This window comes from Mastigoproctus giganteus, chromosome 6 (genome assembly GCF_048544385.1).
Source record: "Mastigoproctus giganteus isolate SK-2022 chromosome 6, ASM4854438v1, whole genome shotgun sequence".
Taxonomy (NCBI): domain Eukaryota; kingdom Metazoa; phylum Arthropoda; class Arachnida; order Uropygi; family Thelyphonidae; genus Mastigoproctus; species Mastigoproctus giganteus.
In genome coordinates this window covers 170,431,161-170,452,611 of record NC_143580.1, presented here as the reverse complement: position 1 = coordinate 170,452,611, position 21,451 = coordinate 170,431,161, and the positions used below count along the sequence as shown (strand labels likewise).

The window sequence follows — 21,451 nt, the reverse complement described above, 5'->3', positions numbered from 1 at the left end:
AAATAATATTAATTATCGGTATTTACTTTTTGCCAAAGGTTAGGCTATTAGAAATAAAATGATGAAACTCTTAAGTGATCCGCTGAAAAGGGAATAATTCCCGAAGCGATCAAAGGATATACCATGTTGACCCAACAATGGTTTAATATATTTCTGTATTTCAATAATTGATACTAATCGAAAAAAAAAATAATAATAATAAATAATAAAATAAAAAAGAACAGTGAAAAGAAAGAAAGAAAATACCATCCAGATGTTTATATCTTATAATCATAATCAGACAGAAGCGTTTATTTTTTTTTAAGTGAAAAGAACTCTTACATTAAAATATACTCGTAAATACTAAAAACAATGTTTACAATTATTGTTGTAGAGATCTTTTTACTATAATTAAAAGTAAATGTAGGAAGAGATATTTTGCTCAGTTTATCACACATGGTTGGTTAGTAAGTATTCTGCCCAAGAGTAGGGTCTTCGATCCTGAGAATTTATCCAGGCTACTTCAGTGGTTTTCCATTGCCCTCTGCGCCTGAGTATACAGGTCTTTAGCTGTGTGTATTCAGGGCCGTTCGTGAAGAATAAAAAACACCGGAATAATCGGGGGAAAACCCCGAAATAAATCGGAATCTTGAGAGCGCTAGCTCAAATTCGAATGAAAATCTTTCGGTCTAAGAAGAATTATATATTATTGCTATATGTATACTAGACAGCGATAACATATAGAAATGGATTGTAGCCAAGGTGACCTTAAGATTTCCGCGCGCAAGTTGTTGCCGGGTTCATCGGTACTTTATGCTGGCCCAGGTCACAGCGTACAGTCAGCTTACTCTTTCTTTAAGAGACTCTCTTGAACCTAACCCAATAGTTCGTAATGTGAGAAATTACCACCATGTGAGTTTTTTTTTCTTTCTCTCTCTCTCTCTTTGCAAACTTTAATGGCTTATTTAGGGCTCAGTCTCAAATGACCATGTGGAAAAGAGGAACTTGGCCCACAAATGGTCCTCCTTATGCCTTATGACCTCTTTTGCACTCGTAGGCCCGTGATAATTGCGGATATTGCACAATTCTGTGCTTACATACTAATAATTGATGCTGCGCCAGGAGTTAATCGTTGTGCGCGACTATTTGGGCAACAATAATCATGTACACCATGGCACTTACGGAAGTGTTCAAGGTCGTCATCTAGAAATGTATAGTTTAACTCGTGGAAAACCAGAGAACACTCTATTCAGTCCAGGAAATTCTAGAATAGTAGTTCGAAACCAGTAGTACATATCTCCACCTTCCCTCTCATGTATCCACATGGGTACACAGAGGAAGGGAGGCCGTTTAATTAGATAGAGTAGCGTATGTGTATTACCAAAAGGTTAAGAATATCGCTGCAGTTATCAATACTGACTGCTTCGAAGTTAAGAGTATTGCCTAGATCTGTATGCCTCTACAGATGTTCTGGTGTGACTCAGCTGACTCACTGTCAAAGTTAGTAGGAGCAAATTTATATTCATTAGACGTGCGGAATGGTTGGGTAGCTGGTACAGCTATAAAACTTTCATAATTGCAATAATTTACACCATTGGTTCGCAATTTGGTGCCGCATATGTTTCGTAGGGGTGCCGCGAACTTTCAGAAAATTTTAGTTATTTATTATTTTTTTGATGGACTCAATAAGTGCATAAACTTATTTTAACAGTCATTGGATCTGTGTAATTGAATTTACGTTCTGAGAAAATTGTCTGGGTTGAGAAACATACTTCGCGAAATTCACCCGCCTGTCTCTTCAGTTTGGATAACTGGTCATTCGGTTAACCAGTATTTTACTGTAGAAGAATTTCAGAAATTGGAAATTATAGACCAATTAGCTTGTTATCCCACATCTACAAGTTGTTCACAGGGGTCATTATTAACAGATTATGAAGAATACTTGATGAGAATCAACCGAAAGAGCAAGCTGGCTTTAGGACAGGATTCTCAACTATGGATCGTAATATCACAGCTAATGGAGAAAGCTTCACGTAATATCACAGCTAATGGAGAAAGCAAATGAATTTAAAACACCATTATTCTTGGCATTTGTGGATTATGAAAAGGCATTTGACTCTATACAGCATAAGGCAGTGTTTTGGGTACTGGAAAGACAAGGCATAGGTACCTCATATATTGGCGCCTCCGTAGTCAGGTGGGCAGGAGCAGCAGTGCGTAACACACGCTTCTTGGTTAGACCGGGGTTCGAGCCCGTGACCACCAAATAGGGAGAATGCGGAAAGGTCAGGGAATGACCACCGCATATCACCACGGAGCAATATGGCCTTAGTTGCTAATGCTCCTAAAAACCAAATAACAACAACCTCATATATTATGATTTTGAATAAAATATATGAGAACGCTACCTCCTTTATTAGACTAGACAAAGACAGTAGCAAATTTAAAATTGAGAAAGGAGTTCGACAAGGAGACAGTATCTCCGAAGTTGTTTACTGCTCTTTCAGAAGATTAGACTAGTCGCAGAAAGGAGTCAATGTGAATGGAGAGTACCTAAACCATTTACGATTTGCAGATGACATTGTGATCATAAGCCATAATCCCAAAGAATTAGAGGAAAATCTTAATCAGTTATGCAGAGTTAGTAAGGATTTCGAACTAAAGATGAATATGGCTAAAACAAAAGTAATGATGTACGAGTATACCACAGAAAGGGTTATATTGATTGAAGGAGCAGTAATTGAAAAGGTGGATTCATATACTTATCTGGGACAAGTCATTAGCTGTAGTAATGATGAATGGCTGGAAGCCAAGAGAAGAATAAATTTTGGATGGATAGCATTCAGGAAATATAGTCACATACTGAAGAGCAATATCCCAGTTTGTCTGAAACGTAAAATAATGAACCAGTATATACTCCCCACCATCACTTATGGAAGTGAAACTTAGGCACTCACCAAAAGAATGAAAGAGAAACTGAGAACTACACAGCGAAAAATGGAACGAATTATATTAGGAATCAGACTGTTAGATAAGAAGAGAAACACATGGATTAGGCAGCAAACTGAAATAAGGGACATTCTTATCAAAACTAAAGAACTAAAATGGTCTTGGGCAGGACACATAGCTCGAAGACGTGATGACAGATGGACTAAGAAAATAACAGAATAGTACCCAAGAGGAGCTAAAAGAAAACCTGGAAAACGACGACGGAGATGGACAGACGAAATTCATAATTTCGTGTGTAGTAAATGGATGGCCATTACACAAAACAGAAGGAACTGGAAAGTTGTTGGAGAGGCCTTCATCCTGTAGTGGATTGAAAATGGCTGGTGATGAATTGAATTTACGTTCTGAGAAAATTGTCTGAGTTGAGAAACATACTTCGTGAAATTCATCCGCCTGTCTCTTCAGTTTGGATAACTGGTCATTCGGTTAACCAAATTTACTGTAGAAGAATTTCAAGGGAATTTCTTTTTCAGTAGAACTGAGTTGAAGGACTCTGTTCTACTGTAACAAATTTGTGTTCGTAATTTGGGAGGCCATCGTCACCATGCCCAAGTTATGGACCTGTTTAAATGGGTGCCGCTAACGATAGTGCATAGAATAGAATCTCTAATTGCAGCATGATATACGTACAATTAGTCCCGTCACGGCATGGTGGTGCCATAATTTTATAAAGGGTGCAATCAGCTGTAAAAGTCTGAGAACCATCGATTTAGATGAAAAGACTGCAGCGATGCAAAGATTACCAATTGAACTGTGGAATATTGGACTATTTTATTTTAAAAGATGCTTTGGTGGTATAAGATCTACTTCACTCTTTGCTGTACTCTTCTTAAAAGCCGCGTGTATGGCTAAAGCATTTGACAGATATGGCAAGCGTCCTTTCCATAGCATAAGCCGGGATTGAGCGGAGTTACTGTGTGTGTTGAGAATGTTCGCATGGAATTGGTTTGGTCCCATTGCTCATTTAGCATAGTAGTTTAAGTACTGGAGAGAACACAGTATCGTGGAAGTCTCATACCACTGTTTTTCAGATAATGATGAGTATCTCTGATGCCGTAGCCTAGTGGTCAGGCGCGCGGGTGCATAAGTACACGTGCCTTGAGTGACCGGGGTTCAAGCCCGTGACTGCTGAATACGGTACTGTTTCTTGTATTCTGTGTATCTTGTAAACTCCTCTGACCGTTTGGTCGTCCCGGAGTATAAACAGAAAATTTATTTATTTATTTGTAGGATAACGGTATCATTCACGAAGTCACTTTATTCGTGGTGATAGATGTGTTTAGAAGAATCATTTAATGTTTTCGAGAAATATGATGGCGAGGAACAGCATCTTCCATGATATCTACAATCAGTGGATCGTAACTTAGTAGTGTCTGGAAGATGCTGCGCAAAAGCTTTTTTCTTTGCTTATCTCGGACTAACGGCCGCAGTGCAACAAAAATAATGTAATATACATTTCCACACACATTGTAGACGCTGTGGAATCCGTGTTACCACACTTTTAGACTAGCATTAGTGGACGTGGTCAGCCAGTCTCATTATTTAGTCTCGTACTGAGGATAAAACACACACACACACTGAAATATATAAAGTAACAATAAGTTCGCAAAATAGCAAAGCCATATAAGAAGATCAATACCATATAACTTTAGCAACGAGGGGGGGGGGAAGGTAAGAAGGAATACATTCCAAAAATAATTTAGAAGAAAAGTCTATTATATATGGCCACACTTTTCGACCAACGAGATGCCCGTATTTTTATGTCTAAAATAAATCACATAATTCGCGTTTTTTTTTTTTTTTTTTTTTAAATCTAATATCTACCCCAATTAAATCACTAACAGCAAGCCAGTTTGTGCACTTCGCCATCAACTTGCTGTTGCGCGCGGCATGAAATTCACTCACGTGTACACACTGTCGAAAACTGCTTTATGACAAACCTCTTACTGATATGTTTATCTGTTCGCTTCTCATTTACATCGTTCCACCCACCCTCCTCTTTCCGTTCTTTCATTTTAACACCGTTCAAAAACCCTTAGGGTATTCTACTCCTCATTACTTGGGTTACCGTTACGGTCCGCTGTACACTAACGAGGCAGGTGGGGAAACCCAACAGCTGTGAGGCAGCAGCCTCTGTTGTCCTCGTAGGCGATCCTTTTTGTCGAGCTACCGTAGGTCTAAATACGGTGGTTATTGTGTCAGATAGTGTTCATTGCTATTATCACCACCGAACAAGGCACTAAAGTGACGAAAAGAAAAATGAAGCTTTGCTAACAAGCCTATAGTTTATAAAGTTTGTTATTTCCTGCCTTGTGCTGGTATAACCGCACAACTTTCGCATTTTGTCTCCTGTGGGTTTCACTTAGTGGCTTACAAATTCTTAACCCTTGGGTAGGAAGCTCCTATCCGTGAGCTATAGAAAACGATCTACAAATTGCGAAACATCCTTATCGCTAATTAATGCCACTAGATGGCGCCGTAGTCTAAAATGTCCGAATTCTCAAATAATGATTTACAAAATACCACGTTAAAGGAGTTGTTGTTGTTGTAAACTGCAACGTGTAGTGCCGAATTTTCACTTTCAACACCAGGCGAGACTTGCTGAATATTATGAGGATTGAATAATATCATAAAACATTTGTAAAGGGACATTTTATGTGTAATTTTAAGGAGTTTGCGTTTAGAGAAGCACGTGGAATGTCTGAGCAGAAGTAGTAGTGCCCTGTAATTTAAAATATGACTTATTTCACTAATTAACGACAAATGAGACTTTGAACATTGAGAAACATATCTTAGACTACACTACTGAAAAAGTTATAGTCTTCACGCATCCATCTTAGTTCCTTATCTGTGTTATAAGTAATAGTGATTTCGTGGACATGACTTAGTCCTGGAACTCGGTATTCTAAATATGTAAAAGGAATTAAGATTACTGGATGTGATAAAAAGAGAATGTGATTATGGCCCGGCCGTTCATTTAGTTTCATGGTGGTGGATATTTTCACAAGAATATGGTATATATCTAAACAGAGCAAAGTTTATCATTACAGATCGACAAATAAACCGCAAGAAAATAAACAGTAACTGCTGAAAATAATCATGGGACTGGGCGCGCTGTATTATTTTTGGCGCCAAGAGATATTGATATACCCATCCTGGCCTCTGAAGTGGAAAAGAAAATGCAGTCCAAGTCTGAGGGCTTCGTTATGAATAGCAGCCTTAAGCCAAGGGGACTGAAATATTATTAAGCATGAAATACGGAATATAATCCGCTCTATTATACAAAATTGTACGAGTGAATAGCATAGAAGACGAACTCAAACATTACATGTCTACGTTCTCTCACATAAATAGGCCGAAAGACTTTTGTTATACACAATAGAATTAAATTAACTAGTACGTGTCATTCCATAATAAATTAATGTTTTTTTTTTTGCCACCGGATGTTACTTAAATCACCGAAAAAGGCTTAAAGAGGCAACTCTACTAATGACAATACAAAGGAGAGAAAAGGAAAGAGACTTCATGGCTCCACTGGAGGAGAGTGAACTATGGGTTTATTTCCTTGTCAACACAGTCTGTTGAACAAAGGAATGTAGCTTTAAGGCAGTCTACTGGCAAAGAAAGTGGATTCAGTCTTCCGCCGTTTTTTTTCTCTCTCCTCAACCGACTCAGATAACAACTACTGTGATTAAACAAACGTCGTAAGTGCTTGTTCTTAATTTCAAATGAAGCATAAGATATCGTAGGTGAGAAGTTTGGAATGTCAGAAAATAGCGATTCGATGTGGTTGTATGAATGTGTTTGATATTTTGTTGATGTCAAGCTATTATTAAAGTATTTCTGGCAATTGGTACTTTTACTGATGGATGCAGATTCCAGCAAGCGGGTTATTTCATCATGAACAGGGCAATGAATGGAATATAAATAAGGTTCGAGTTTATCTTGAAATGTGTGCTTACGGACCGGTTTGTAAATTTTTGGGATGAGAATCCACAAATATATAGCCAAAGGCAGAATATAGGACTTTCGTCCTACCCTTTCGCTAAAGGAGAAAAAACATGATGCTTATGCTTCACAATTTGGGTGCGCAATTAAAAACAGTGATGCTAGTAAACCAAAATACTTACAAATCTGATTATCTGTTCCTAATGTCACTTTAGAAATTCCTTAGAAATTAATATTCGAATATGCAGCAGCTTCTTATTAAGTGAAATCACTACGAAACTCATTTCATCAAAAAAACTCATTTCGTTTTTAGATTTTCATCAAATAGAGTTATTCCTTGCTGTATTTAATGGCTTTCTTTTTTGAAAAACATGCTTACTAGTTAAGTCAGAATTCTAAATATTTTGTGCAAGCGTATTCTAAACCTTTTTTTTTTTAACACCTCTCAAAAACGTTTGATCTTCACATCTCCATCTTATGACACCTTAATTATATTATATTCCAAGTAATAGTAATTTTGCAGACACGACTTAGTCCAGGAGATCGGCGATTTAAATAGACAGAGAGTAGTTACCATAAGTTCATATTTATGTTTTCTTCTTTTTGGAAATTTTTGGAGCATCAACTAATCAGGCCATAGTGCTCTAGTTAATATGGTATTCTAGTTCATTCGGTTTGTTCGTGTGTTAATAATCGTCTGTACAAGAGTGAGCTCACGGACTTGCACATTGTGCGGGCTGAAAAAACTAGATTGTGGAAAAATTCCACTTTTTCCAGGCCTTAGATCAGTTAACTGCAGCTCCGATTGAAGAGGTCTGTTAAGAATTGCTCCAGTCTCCGACGGGATTCGAACCCAGAACTTTCTGAACGAGTGATGTGGCGAAACCGCAGTAATGTCAGGGAGGAATGTGGAATGGTAAGAAGTCACTAAAAAATGATAACCTGGTGTGAGAGCTAAATATTCTTGATGAATCTGTACCATAGAACATGATGAACGACCAGAAAAGATATATTGGGTATAAAAGGATATATACTCTGATATATTGGGTAAATATATCAGAGGTGACGCATTTGGTAAAGGCATTCTGAGATAATGAAATTTTGTGCTACTTGGCCTTCATGTGCCAATCGCCATGATTTTGTGCAGTCCTCCTATATTTAAATAAAGGGGATCGGTCCCACAAAGTCACTGAAATGCTAGTACTTAGTTGCTGCCTCCTGATTTTAATTTGGAGTATTTTTTATTTTTCTCAACAGAGTTTTTTTAGAAACATTCAACATTTACGTGAAACAATATTAAACTTTAGAAAAGCGATGTGCTAATTACGTCCTTGTTGGATGATTACCTTAGGAAATTCGAAACTATTGCTAACAATAATACTGATCACGAAGACTAGACAGGGGTATGTTTCTTTTCTTGAAGTCAACAGTGAAAATAAATGTGTTATGATAATCCAGTGGTGAACAGTATTTTATAAATGTGTGTTTGTAATATGCTATTTTGAATTTCTGTGGGTCTTGCATCTCATTAAAGTACTTCTCTTCCCTTGCCACTCCTAAATCCACTCAATAAAAAAGAAAATCGCTGTTCCGAAGCACTGAAGTATTTTATTTCTTATGATAATGAAAAAAAACTCCGGTTAGACTATCAGATGTATAAATGTAGGTATAAGATCTAAACTGACAAAATCGAAAATGAATGGTTACTTGATTGATAAACATTTGAGGTACGCTCAGCGAGCTCAAAAATAGAATCGGACGTTCTAATCCAAGTACGGAGGAAGCAGCATTACGTATTTTATTATTTAAATAAATGAATAATTGAATTGTCTTTTTTTGGCAGTTTAATGTAGAATAAATTTTGTAGTATTGATGTTTTTCAAATATGGACTGCATTTTTAAGAGATTGCATATACCTACTATAAAAAACGTACGATGGAGAGTTCGTGTTTTGGGGAGCGCTAGAATGTTCATCACTGAATCTTCTCACCCCCCCCCACATCTAAAAATTACTTGTTCATTAAGTACATTTCAGTCTTTTTGTCCTACAAGTATTCAAAGCAAATACCATCCTGAACACTCAAATTTCTGTGCCTGACGATGACCCATCAATTTTAGCAACTAGCAGAAGTCATTAGTAATAAATTTGATGAATGGGGAAGGCAGTAGAGTGGTTCGACAACATGTAACAAAAACAATTTACAATGTTTGTGACTAGAGATATTCGGAACTTAAGATGAGACCTGTGGACGGGACCCTTGCTTTTATGAAGCAGTCAGCCGCTTCTCAGTTTCTTGCGTATTTTTTTCCTTGAGCGCCTTAGTAACTGTCTCATTATCTGTTCAATGGAGCTACCAATCGGCAGCTCCATTATACAGATAACTAATTAGAACGACCATATTTGGTCGTGATTATATTTGGCGTGATTATGCTATCGAGATAGTAGTGCAAAACATCTGAACGAAAATGATGAGTGCTTCCAAATCGTTCTCTGCAGTTTGTTGGTTATTTCGGGTTTTTAGCTTATCAGCTACTTTTGTTAGTTCTCTAGTTCGTGTGGCATATTGTGTGCTATATCTATATAGGTGTATGTTCACAAGCCGATTTGCACGTTGTGCAGACTGAAGCTCTCGTAATAACTCCGAGAAAAATATTATTTCCTGTCTGAGTCGGCCAATTACAGACCCGATATTGAAGACGCTCGTTAAGCATTCCTCCATTTTCTGACGGGATTCGAACTCAAACTTCGAAATGAATGAATGATAAGTAGCAAACCCATCATACTGTTACGGAACGTTGCTTTGCAGTTTAGTGTTAAAAAGCGAAGTGAATTATCCATATTTTCCCTTTGGTAGTAAATCAAAAAGAAATATATAATATATCCTGGCAGTAAACTTTTAGCAATTCCGTTGATATTCGCAGTTGAATTGCTTGTTCTTTCGGCATTTGTGTATCGTAAACATTAAATGATTTGTTAGTACCTACTTACTATTGAACGAAGTACCAGCCGACTTAGATATTCATCTGTAGGTCATGCGACGATCGTTGATAAGAGAGTCACTCACTTTACAGCTTCCTTTGAAAGAATGGTTAATTGGTGATCGGACAGGTTTACAATTTCATATGCACCTCGGCCACTCTTAATTCAGCAGACCACTAAAGCAGAGATTGCTAATGTCTGTTATGTATGATATACCGATAAAAAGGTAATTTTAGTCTGGTAATGATGCAGATTTCAGAATACAGTACTTCAAAGAGCTACACCCACTCAAAGTTTCCAGCCAGTTTAGAAATTACTTCTTAATCAAATACAAACTTTTTGATTAACTATTGTACACAGTCATGAATATTAATAGTAATTATTTGGTTCCTATTTATGAAGAGTTATGGTAATTAAAGATGTTAAGTCTAACTTACGATACTGTCTGTATATCACCACGTGAATTAAACTCCCATCGTGATGAGCTTTCACGATTATACAGAGATCTTATGTTGACACTACAGAAATTCTGCTATAATCTGAACGGAGATTGCGCTTATTCATCATGGTCGGTTCGTACCAGGGTGCTACTCTCTCGTATCGCCGAAGTGAGAGGGTTAGCTTACGCTACCATGCTGCGGCACTCATGGGACTATCATTGTGTAATAATATAACAAAATCTGCATGTGGTAGCTTAAGGGCGCGAAACGCCCCTGATGCTCATTACACATAAAACAAATTGCCGGATAGTACTAACCATAAAGATGTTTAGGAGTATTAAAACTATACAATCACTTCATTTTACCCCTTTTACCAAATTCCGTTTAGTAGCTATGACATCGGCGTTAACCTTTTGAAAACCAAACTGATCATAGAAGAGTTATAAAAATGTCTCTTCTCAGTAGGAATTTGTCATTTGAAAATGCTGGTACTCATAAAACAAATTTAACAATTACAAATTTTTGAATAAAATCGAACTCGTTAATAGTCATTATCATATTGTGTTCATAAATAAGAATCGCTTTTTAAAGATGAACAATGGATAATATTTGGTGAGTTTACTTTAAAAAAAGAAAATTCTTTGCCCATCTAAATAAGCAAGTGAAATATGAAGAGAATTCAATAAAAAGGTTTTTACAGTTGTCGGTAATAAATTGATATACTCTGAATTCGAAGTCTTAAACTTTATGTTCTAGGTTTAAAGGTGGAAAGCCTTTGCGGAACTGACACCTAAACGTCTAGAGAAAAGGCAAACACAGAGGAATTGGGATGTCTAGTTATCGTGCTCAGCTGGAAGGAGGAAGAAATTTATAATTTAAATGCTCTTTTCCTTTCTTTTAAGTAAAGAAACTACAAATGTATTTTAGTATAGGTTATTTAGAACAGGCAGATGAAACTAGACAGGTAGTCATGATGTTATTGTGCCCTTAACAGTTTTAGCGTACAAATCATTTATAACATGTCGCATGGTTGTCAAAATACAAAACGCATAGTTTACTGTATGTAAGAGTTAGTTTTTTAGATACAAGTAAATACTACCAAAATATCACATTTTAGTTACAAAAGATTCTGTTCAAAATGATTATCACTGTTATCTATGCACAGCCTTGCTTCCAGGTTTGGTTACCTTTCGAATGGATTCAAATCCATTTGTAAGTAGAAGCACTCGTGATTTGACGCAAAGTTTTTCCCTTATCTGCGACTGCCTTTTCAGTTACCCACTTTTCTTTAAATGCTCATAGCTCCATACTGCTTGGGAATCGGATACATGTTCAGTGACATTTTCGACTCAAACTCATCTAGTCAACGATCTTTTGTAGTTTGGCTAGCTATCATTTCGCGGAACACCGATTTCACATATATGGGTCTGTCCGTTTTTCAAGTCCTGAGCATCGGCATGACTTTCTGGGTTGGGTTTCTTCGATGGTTTTCATTATTAACTGATGACGTCAGTTAAAAATTTTTTTTTTTTTTAATTATATATTTTATATCCTTTTTGGCTGTTAATTGTTACAGCTCATTTATATTATAGTTTTGTTTCCCTTTACTAACTAGCTTTGGAAGACGCCATAACGGAGCAGGATGACGATTTTACATAGTACTTAAGCTATGCAAAAACAGAAAAGAAATTACCCATCCTCAAACATAACTGGAAGTGAAAATAATATAAAAAGTTCCAGTTGCCTCGAAACTTTTTATCCTTTCCAAGTCCTTGGTGGGGCATACTCGCTGGATGATGTCTACTCATCATTACCACATTATAATTATGTTATAATCATGCAAGCTTGATGGATTATAATAACATAAGTAGGGGCTACAAATCAAAAATTGCGCAGCTCTATTTAGAGACGTGCCGCCGCAGCTTCGGCCGTGTGGGGCTCCTCGGACTCTCGGAGATGCGATTTTACGTAATGATGCGGGATGTGTCCGTTTACCGAGTCCCGAACATCGGCATGGCTTCCTGTCTGCTGGGTTGGGTTTCTTCGATGACTTTATTATTAACAGACGGCATTAGTTTAAGGATTAAAAAACCAAAATCCTGCACTTGGACATTCTTGATAATTTTCAATATTCCATAAATGTATTTGTTTCAATTCGTTTGATCATACGTTTGAATTCTTATGCCTTCGTCAGTCAGTAACTACCGAGATGTATCCAAACGCCGTTGCCTTCGAAAGATTGTCCATATCATTAAAAAACTTTAACAAGATTTTCTGTTTGGTGAAACAAAAAATGAACCAGGGTTTGCGGAAAGTGGAAGAATAAATTGAACTCGTTAAAAGTCATCCTCATACGATATGAGGATGACTTTTCATAAATAAAAAATGTGGATTTTTTTCAGTTTTGTCTTTAGAAAAATTATTTCGCTGATTAATGATAATTTGACATTCACTTCAGTTATTTTATGATCGTAATCGATTCGCTTTGATTCTTTGACTTGGATACTTTGACTGGATTCTTTGACTCGCACTCAATAAAATCATTTCTCGGTTTGAGATGAAACGTCTCTCCTCTCATTCCATACACATACGGTGATATTTCGAGTATGATAATAACTGGAATGTTGTAGTCAATGGTTTTTCTTAATCACGGTTAAGATACGATTCCCTTCCCCCATCACACATTTTAAAGATCTTTGGCAGTAAATATATTTTATCTTTCTCGTGTTAACAAGTGTTGTTATTAAACATGGCTGAACTTTCAATATTTTTCAGCAGTTACATTTCTATAGCCAGTGTCATTAATGTTTGTGAACACCTCAAAGATGTTAGGCGCATTTTTTAAACTTTTTTGTATGTTTTGTTTACGTGTAGACTTCGCACACTGAATGAACTTTTGACGAGCATTGGCCAACATGCCATGCCGCGATGTACTTTGTTTCAGAATGGCAATTTTATTTAAAATTGGCATTGTGAAACAAAAGAAAACAACAACAACAAAAAACAACCTAATTTACCTTTTTTTTTTGAGAGAGAGAGAGAGAGAGAGAGAGAGAGAGAGAGAGAGAGAGAGAGAGAGAGAGAGAGAGAGAGAGAACCAACGAGAACGTATCTGAACCTAGATTCTTGGTCTTAACTTTTCTCTGTTCTTTTCCATCAGATTTTCATTCAGTTTGTGAATTAATCATTCGATGTTGTTGCTGTTTGAAACAGCAGTGTCAAAACTTAAGTTCTTCCGTTTGAACTGACATTTTCAGGTGCAACTAACTTCACGTCTAGTGTTCTTATATGAACACACATGTTTAATTGAAGTAAGTTACTTGAAAATAACACAGTTATTTCCATATTAAGAAAACCCATGCCGCCTGTATTGCACACTTATAGATTAGTTTATATAGAATAGTTTATATGTCTTTCTAAGTGTAAATATTGTACAATGCTCCAGTTAATATCATTTTCTCCACCGGAAGACGCGTGATCCATCGAAGATAACTTTGGTTTTTCTTGTTTCCCATAGCTAAATTTATTTATTTAAGTGTCCCTCAATCTGACGGATTCGCTTAAAGTTGTTACTGCTGTTTCGTTTTGTTACCAATTCTATCTTTCTCTTATCTGCATGTAGATGTGCAGTTATATTACTTTAAATGTCTGCTGGCGTGTATGGACAGGCAAGTTACGTCCGCCTTTTATAAAAACGCATGCTTTATATTTAGATCTACATCCACGACTGCTAAATATGGTGTTTTTTTTTGTTTTTTTTTTTGTTTTTTTTTTTTTGTACTCTCTCTCTCTCTCTCTCTGTGTTAACCTCCCCTGCCCCAATCTAGCTCTCTCGGAGTATAAAAAACATTTAAATTTTGTAGCTGTCTTGAGTAATCAAGTTTGAATCATGCACACCGCATATTTATAACTTATTTGTTAAAATAAGAAAGTAGAGGAGACATTTATCATTGGATTCCAGTGTTCTTGAAGATTGTGAATGTTACTGAATGAACCATCAATTCTTCTTAATGATTTTTAATGTGCATAAGTAATCTTTAGGATTTCTATTAGACACTGATGAAATGTCTTCCCTTATTAAGTTTTTGTTAACGAAATGGTCCAGCGATGAAAAAAAAATGTCTTTCGTAAACGATTTATAATTAGACAAGAACACGGGATTCAAAGAATTCGGAAAATTTTGTGTTTGGAAGCCTAAGGCACCGTCCGTTTGTATTTAACTGAGTGAATTTGATATAGGTTTATATGATCGAAATTATTTTCCACAGTATAGAATCCATGTGCCGTAAGACAAAAAGGACGGCTTCTCACATCAGTTCATCGTATTGTAAGCGTAAAATTTCATCGAAAAATTTAGTTGCATTAGCTGCAAGTTGCTTTCCTCAGTTTGTTGAAACTCAAGACTTTCTAACGGTGCACAATACTTTGTGAGACGTAATTCTTGTTTGAATCAGTCATTTTCTGCAATAAATGAAACTACCCGTTCTGATTTCAACACATTTAATATTGACGATCTAGTTAGTGAATTTTGTTGTAAGAAGTTTCTCTTCGGAATACAATCCTGAAGAAATTCACAGCCATGTTAAAGTAAATATGAATAATAAACAAATATTAATAGGTCTAGACCAGGTTCGCTGAACAGCTGACCCAGGCTACCGCCTCGGGTAATGTTTTCGGAAGAGTGTATTATGTTAAGCAGTAAAGATGTACCAGTGTAAGTTATATATAATTATGAAATTCCTTAGACAAATCAAGTTATAAAAGTCTTTTAGTGTCACATGAAAATGAAAGGAATATCTGACCATGAAATGTCCAGGGCGCCATTCCGCATCGCGTTGGAGGGCTAGAAAACAACTAGTTCCCCTCCTGCTTTTGGAATATAATGCTTTTCTCTAGAAAGATCTTATTTGTTGCGAGTCATATATAGAGTATTTATATTTTGCATCCTAATTTTCTCTTGCCACACTTCTGGAATTAAAAGTACAATTGTTAAATTTTGCTCAGGGTTGACAAAGATGTCCAGAAAAATTGTAATGGTCAGAAATGGAATAGAATTGAAATATGTGTACCCGGTGGATTTTATATGCAATAAACAGGATTGTCCTTTGGTAGTGTGATTTTTTTTTACCTGTGTACGTTGCGATATCTTCACAAAGTTGTCTTTTCCGGTGGGCAGTAGGCAATTTGACGTCCATCACTGTCACTATCAATCACTGCCTGCCGTCAGTCATTGTCCCGTTAGACTGAAAACATTGTTTATTTTTGTAATGAGGAACGCGTGGCTTGAATTAGGTGATAGCGAAACAGACGTTGCTGTCATTCATTAAATCGTTAAATGTTGTCGCGTCACCTGATGGTAAAAACGACATTACCTGCCCTTTCTTATCGCCTTGCACCTCATCATCCATTTCCTATTTCGTACAGATTCAGTAAGTACAATCTGACGTTAAACCACACATATTCAGCACACGAAACGAAAGTATAATTGCTGTACGTCACGCGAGCCAAGATACAGCAATTAATGTGATGTAATATAATACCATTTCCCTAATGGTTGCATTTTTATTTGACCTTCACAAAAGAAAAGGCACATAATTTTGACAGTGTTTATGATGAATTAAAAAGGCTGGATATTGGAAGAAGAATTGCTGTGAGGATTGCCACTTTTCTTTATTCTCGGAAAGCCGTACAGTTTTCCGAATCAAAGCAGCCACTACTAACCATCGCATGGATTATGGAAAATTACGAGTAATAATAACCAGCAGCCATCGTCTCTTTCCCCCCACATACTCTTTTGAAGTAATCTGGCAGCTTTTTCCGAAGTTATTTTTAACTTGGTTAGTTGGTGCATTCCGTTTTAATGAAGAGTATCCTTTAAGATTCTCTTATTTTGGCCTTATAAGTAGATCAGTTGTCATAAAACACGTACTGTGAAGTTCAAAAACAAATATATGTAGTTAGAAATATTTCAGGGAATTGCTATGGTTGGCCTCAGAACGGACCACTCAAAATAGAATAGATCGAGAGCATCTGACGATGAAGTTGCATTCTTCATCGTTGGATGCTCTCAATCTGAAGGGGGGGGGGGGAAATCTCAGTGTGTCTGCGCGAGATGGGGGGTTGAATTGAAAAGGAACCCGAAGAAATTGAAAGCAATGTGGATGAATTTTTCCTATAGCGTGATCTTCGCCGGAGCGATTTCCGACTGACGGAAAGGCTACCGTCCCGCACGGACCTTTTCTCTTCCGTTAACTGACGCGTCAGCCAGCCTCGGGGATGCTCACGTCCCTGTCGCAAGATGCTCGCGTAGAACTGCTATTCGGGAAACTGTGTTCATAGAGGTCAAACACAAAAGCGCATAATGTCACTACAGGTGTCTATTTGCAGCATATTGTGAGAACGCCCTACTGCACTTCTGCACTAATGTTATTTACGAGTTGCACTCACTCCTGTGCAGGTGTGTAAAGCGACAATGGAATTTCTAACGGATTGGCCACGTTACTAGGTGTAGATGTAAAATGTGGAATACGTAGGTTTTAGGATTAAAATGCCGATCATTTTAAATCGTTATGATTAAAACCTAAGGAGGAGATATTCTTTGGCATTGTAAGTTAATCCAAATGATCATATTTGCAAATGTCGACGGAACAGATGATTTTATTAACTTATTTCGTGCATAGGAGCATAGGATGTAACTACATTAGGTGCACTTATTTAGCTACTAAATCCATGTTTTATTTTTGAAAATACTCCTTCGTTCTTTTCTAGAAAATCAGTTGATTTTTTTTAACGATGTTTATAATCATAGGGAAATGTCGAGGACGAAATTCTAGGGAAGAGAGCGAATACGATGTATTCTTATGTGAAAAAAAATAACAGTTTTTTCGGAATGTGTTTTCCATTGTGCAACAATAACTACTAACCACTAGTACCAACGATTATTGGTTGCGTGTATACCCACGCACTGTAGAAAACTGATGGTTCTGTAGCACCCGGGTTTCTGGATTTTTAGGAATACACGGAGTTATCCAACTAATATATGCCGTTAACATATTCGGTGTTCAGTATCGACACTTCCGTTTCAAAATGATTACACTTCTGTTTCAAAATAAATACCTAATCGTCGAATAGTGATTATAGACAAAAGAAACAGGCAATGGTACAGTATTGCCTAACCTATACGAATGATATTTTTAAAGTTATCGCTTTTCTTTTAGTAGTTGTGTTTGCAGTTTTCTTGTGGTGAATATTCCAGAATGCTGAGTTACCGTATGATGAAATCTCATAAAGCTGTATGTGTAACATTATTTAATATGCAGGATCTTTACAGAAATGCTAACGGCTAGTCGCGCTGAAATTTTTTCTGCAGAATCTTGTGGTCGTAAAGAGGTAATAAAATACATTAAGAAACTTTTAGACTACTGTTATGGTGAGTGAAAACGCGAATATGTTCAAGGTCACATCAATTAATATAGTCAACGTACCTCTAATGATGTTCGATTAAAACATGAAGATATATAACGATTGAAATATAAAGACATATAACGTTTCATGCATAATATACTTATTGCAGAAATCAGTATCTAATAATTTAATAATCAGTATATAATAGTAATAATTAATTAGCAAACAATAATTAAAGATGAATACAATAAATATAAAGATAAATAAAGTATTCAGTTATACTTTAATGATAAAGTAATGCCTAGCGACTAACTGCCCCGTCAGGGAACCGGTAACGAATTAAATTTCCATTAATTAAGTTAAGGCCAACTAAATATTCCTCCTTCATAAACAGTTGCGCTTCCCCTTTTTATATATAATACCCATAGTAGTAGGCGAGCCGCATATTCACTTATCACCTTGTCTTCGCTGTGAAGAAAATCCCACAACGTCCCTTCCCCCTCCCCTTCCGCTAATTTAGTCATTACCTACCTTTAGGGTAATTACAGAAGCGGAAGGCAGTTTTATCCAGTTAAATCAAAGACCATTGACTTGGTTAGTGACCCGAAATTCCAATCACACGCGCAGCCTAAGGCTATTCCGTGACACATCGGAGAAAAATTTCGGACACCCGGTATGTCTTATTGCACCGTCGCTCCCTTGTTAGAGGTCACAGTTAAGTACACGCATCCGCCGTCTAGGTTATCACTGGGACGTTTTATCATTATCGAACAGCAGTGTGAAGTAGCACGAGCCCTGAGTGAGACTACCTTATGACCAGCGAGAACCCAGCCTTTATAAGAATCCCTTCAATAAATAACTAAAGAGCTTCACCAGGGATTTACATGTTTAGCCAATAAGCCCGAAGATTTTAGTGATTACAGCACTAAGACACCTTTATCGGATAACGCGTCATCCTAAGTGGTATTAGGCTTTCAAAAAAAAGTAAACGCGGATTACCGCGTCTCTCTGCTCAATTCAACTACTCTGTTTACCCTAATTCCTTCTCTCATTCATGACGTATTAGATTACCAGTTCGCTACAATTATTCTTCTCTAAGCGCATAACATCCGTCAGACCACCAAAGTAATCGGCTTTATTACCGAACACGTATTTCGTATCTGAGCTTGTATGCTCTGCTCACGAGCTTGGGAGCCGCCTCAAGTAGCCTATAAGCAGAGCGATTCCCTGATAGGGCGGCTTAGTCGCCCGGGCCCTGACCGTGTACAGAAAGACCTGCTTGTAAGGAAAAGGAAGGAAAGAAACGAGCTAAGCGGCTTACCGGGGTAGCCCACCGTGGGATGGAGGAGGTCGACGCCCGGCGATGGTAGGCCGATGCCGTTGACGGCGTAAGGAGGTGACTTCAGGTACGCCATGCCTGAGGTTGCTGTCGTCTGACCTGCTGGCGATGAGAAAGGGGCACAGGACGAAGCTGCTGGCTGGAACGCCACGGTGCCGGTGTTTGGTGGACTGGCGCCACAGAGCTGGTGACCGGGGCCGGACCGGTAAGAGAGAAAGCCGGTGAGTGCAGGGCTGAAGCCGTCCCCACCACTCCCTCGGCCCTGAACGTCCTCAAAGTTGGGCCACAGTTTTACGGTTGGTGTTGCCGTCCTTACTCAACTAAATTTTTGGTCCCACTTTGAACGGGGATTCTGTTCCCCACTACTAAACTTTTTTACCACAACTCGGAGATCACAGTCCCCTGTCAGTGATTGGATCTGGAGGACTCATGAGTGCGTGCAGCCAGGCGTCGCGCCCAGTTGACTAAGCCGTGTGCAGTTCTTGCTATGCCACCACTGTTATTGCCAGGCCCATCAGCTTTATTCGGGCTCCCTCTCGCCACCCGGGGTTTGGCCCTGTCCGTCACGCCTTAGTTCTCGGCCGTCCGACACGGCCAGATGGCGACTGCAACTGCTCCGCCTCCCAGAGGAAACGTTCGCTCACAGCAGCCAACCAGAAGGCGTGTTCTCCCTTTTACCCTTAGCCTATAACCATTGCATGTTTAGTACGCTTGTGCTGAGTGGATGATGGCGAACCGCGAATATTGTTAAAGACAAAAGGGCAGGGCCATGAAATGACGGCGTGCTGTTTTTATTAGGATCCCTATGGTGGAGTTCATATAGTAACTATACAGTTTGTCAACGTAAGAACCATGGGTGCCTGTCTATATAGAGAAAAATAAGCACCAGTACCTCAGTACGACTTTAATATAAGGTATTCATTCAGCTGACGACGACTAATCCGTCGTCTTTCAGCTCCCAACAGTTCGAATGAACTATTAATTTGTTAAACTCTCCAAATGTAGGTGAATCGCTTTATTATATACCTCACGGGCAAAAATAGTTTCACTACCTTAGTTTTATTTATAATAGATATCTCATCTGAGGGGGATATAAAGATGCGGTAGGGGGTGCCAGATGAATCAATAGATTCAGGAAGTGCCCTAGGACATCGGTACAACGGTAGCAAATAGGAAATCTCCGCTAACGAGCTTAGTTTGTGATGCTCCATTCTCCCGGATGGAATGAACGGCTTCACGGGGCAGTGCTCACTGCTAGGAGAGAGTCGGCCCGCTAAACAGAAGGCCTAATCCCGTACAGCAGCGGAACAGCGGTATTAGTGGAATCAGGAACTGCACAGCCTTCCTGTTTCTTGGCTACCTACGAAACGTTGCCAGTAGAGAATTAATGGCGGATTCGCGTTTGTTTGCTTACTTGCTAGTGTACGAGATTTATTTATCCTCTTCTAACCATCCCCCTCCCCATCTTCCTTACATCCCCATTTCTGTTTCTAAGCACGTACGTGTTTCTGTTGCGTTGTTCTTCTAATGTTTACTTAAGTAATAAAAACGTTGTATCTCTAAGATATGTCCTTAGCGTGGCTGCTTTTAAATTTGTATACGGGAGCAGGGACGATATATTTCAGCCGAGTTACTCTAGCTCGATTATGCTCTGCTCCAGGAAAAATAATTTTTTTTTTTTTTTAATTTTTCCATGAAAAACGAAATATATTTCAGCAGTCACAGGCTTGGCTAAGCTAGTGCCATGAACATATTACGAGAGGTCGGTTTTATAAGGGTTCTCCTACCTCTGTTACCTTTTGCTTGGCTAATTAAGGAAATCAGGGAAAAAAAAAAAAAAAATGCATTGCAAACATAAAATTTTCTTTCAGGGCGAGAGAGAGTGGTGAAGAAATCCTAAGGTTTCTATAAATAAAACATTTCCTGATTATTATTGTTAAGGATAAACAACAATATGTAACAGTTGAATCATACAGCAGTGGTTCTCAACTGGTTGTTCTCATGACCCTCTTGGGGAGGTGGGGGGGGGAGAGATTTCGATGTACCAGATACATTGGTCTCGAACTAAGTTTGCTACCTCCAGTGAGGAGGATCACGAATTTTGTTTTACTCAGAAAGGGACCGCCCGAAGTAGAAGGTTGAGAAACACTGCCTTGCAGATATTCATTCAAGTACGTTTGTCAGCATGGTTATAGTAGCCGATGCACTTGGACGAAATAATTAATTACAATAGATGTTTATTTACTTTTAAAAAAATAAGGATGAAGAGTTTGTAGGCTTATTAATAGAATACATAGATTTTTCACAAAGGATTTCATTCGTATTGAAGCAACTGAACCAAAGAAAATGAAC

At 37.9% G+C, this 21,451-nt stretch overlaps 1 protein-coding gene across 2 annotated transcripts in view; it reads right to left on the bottom strand.

Moving 5' to 3' along the window:
* LOC150084743 (homeobox protein OTX2-like) overlaps positions 1–19,396 on the bottom strand; it is a 193,360-nt gene extending 173,964 nt beyond the window's left edge. The window contains exon 1 of one of the 2 annotated variants that reach the window (XM_090375479.1): positions 19,082–19,396. In XM_090375479.1, the coding sequence (XP_090231605.1) occupies positions 19,082–19,175 (94 nt within the window). In that variant the 5' untranslated portion in view covers positions 19,176–19,396. The remainder of the gene's footprint in view (positions 1–19,081) is intronic. The other variant, XM_090375478.1, reaches the window with a different exon arrangement.
* Positions 19,397–21,451: the final 2,055 nt, after the last annotated feature.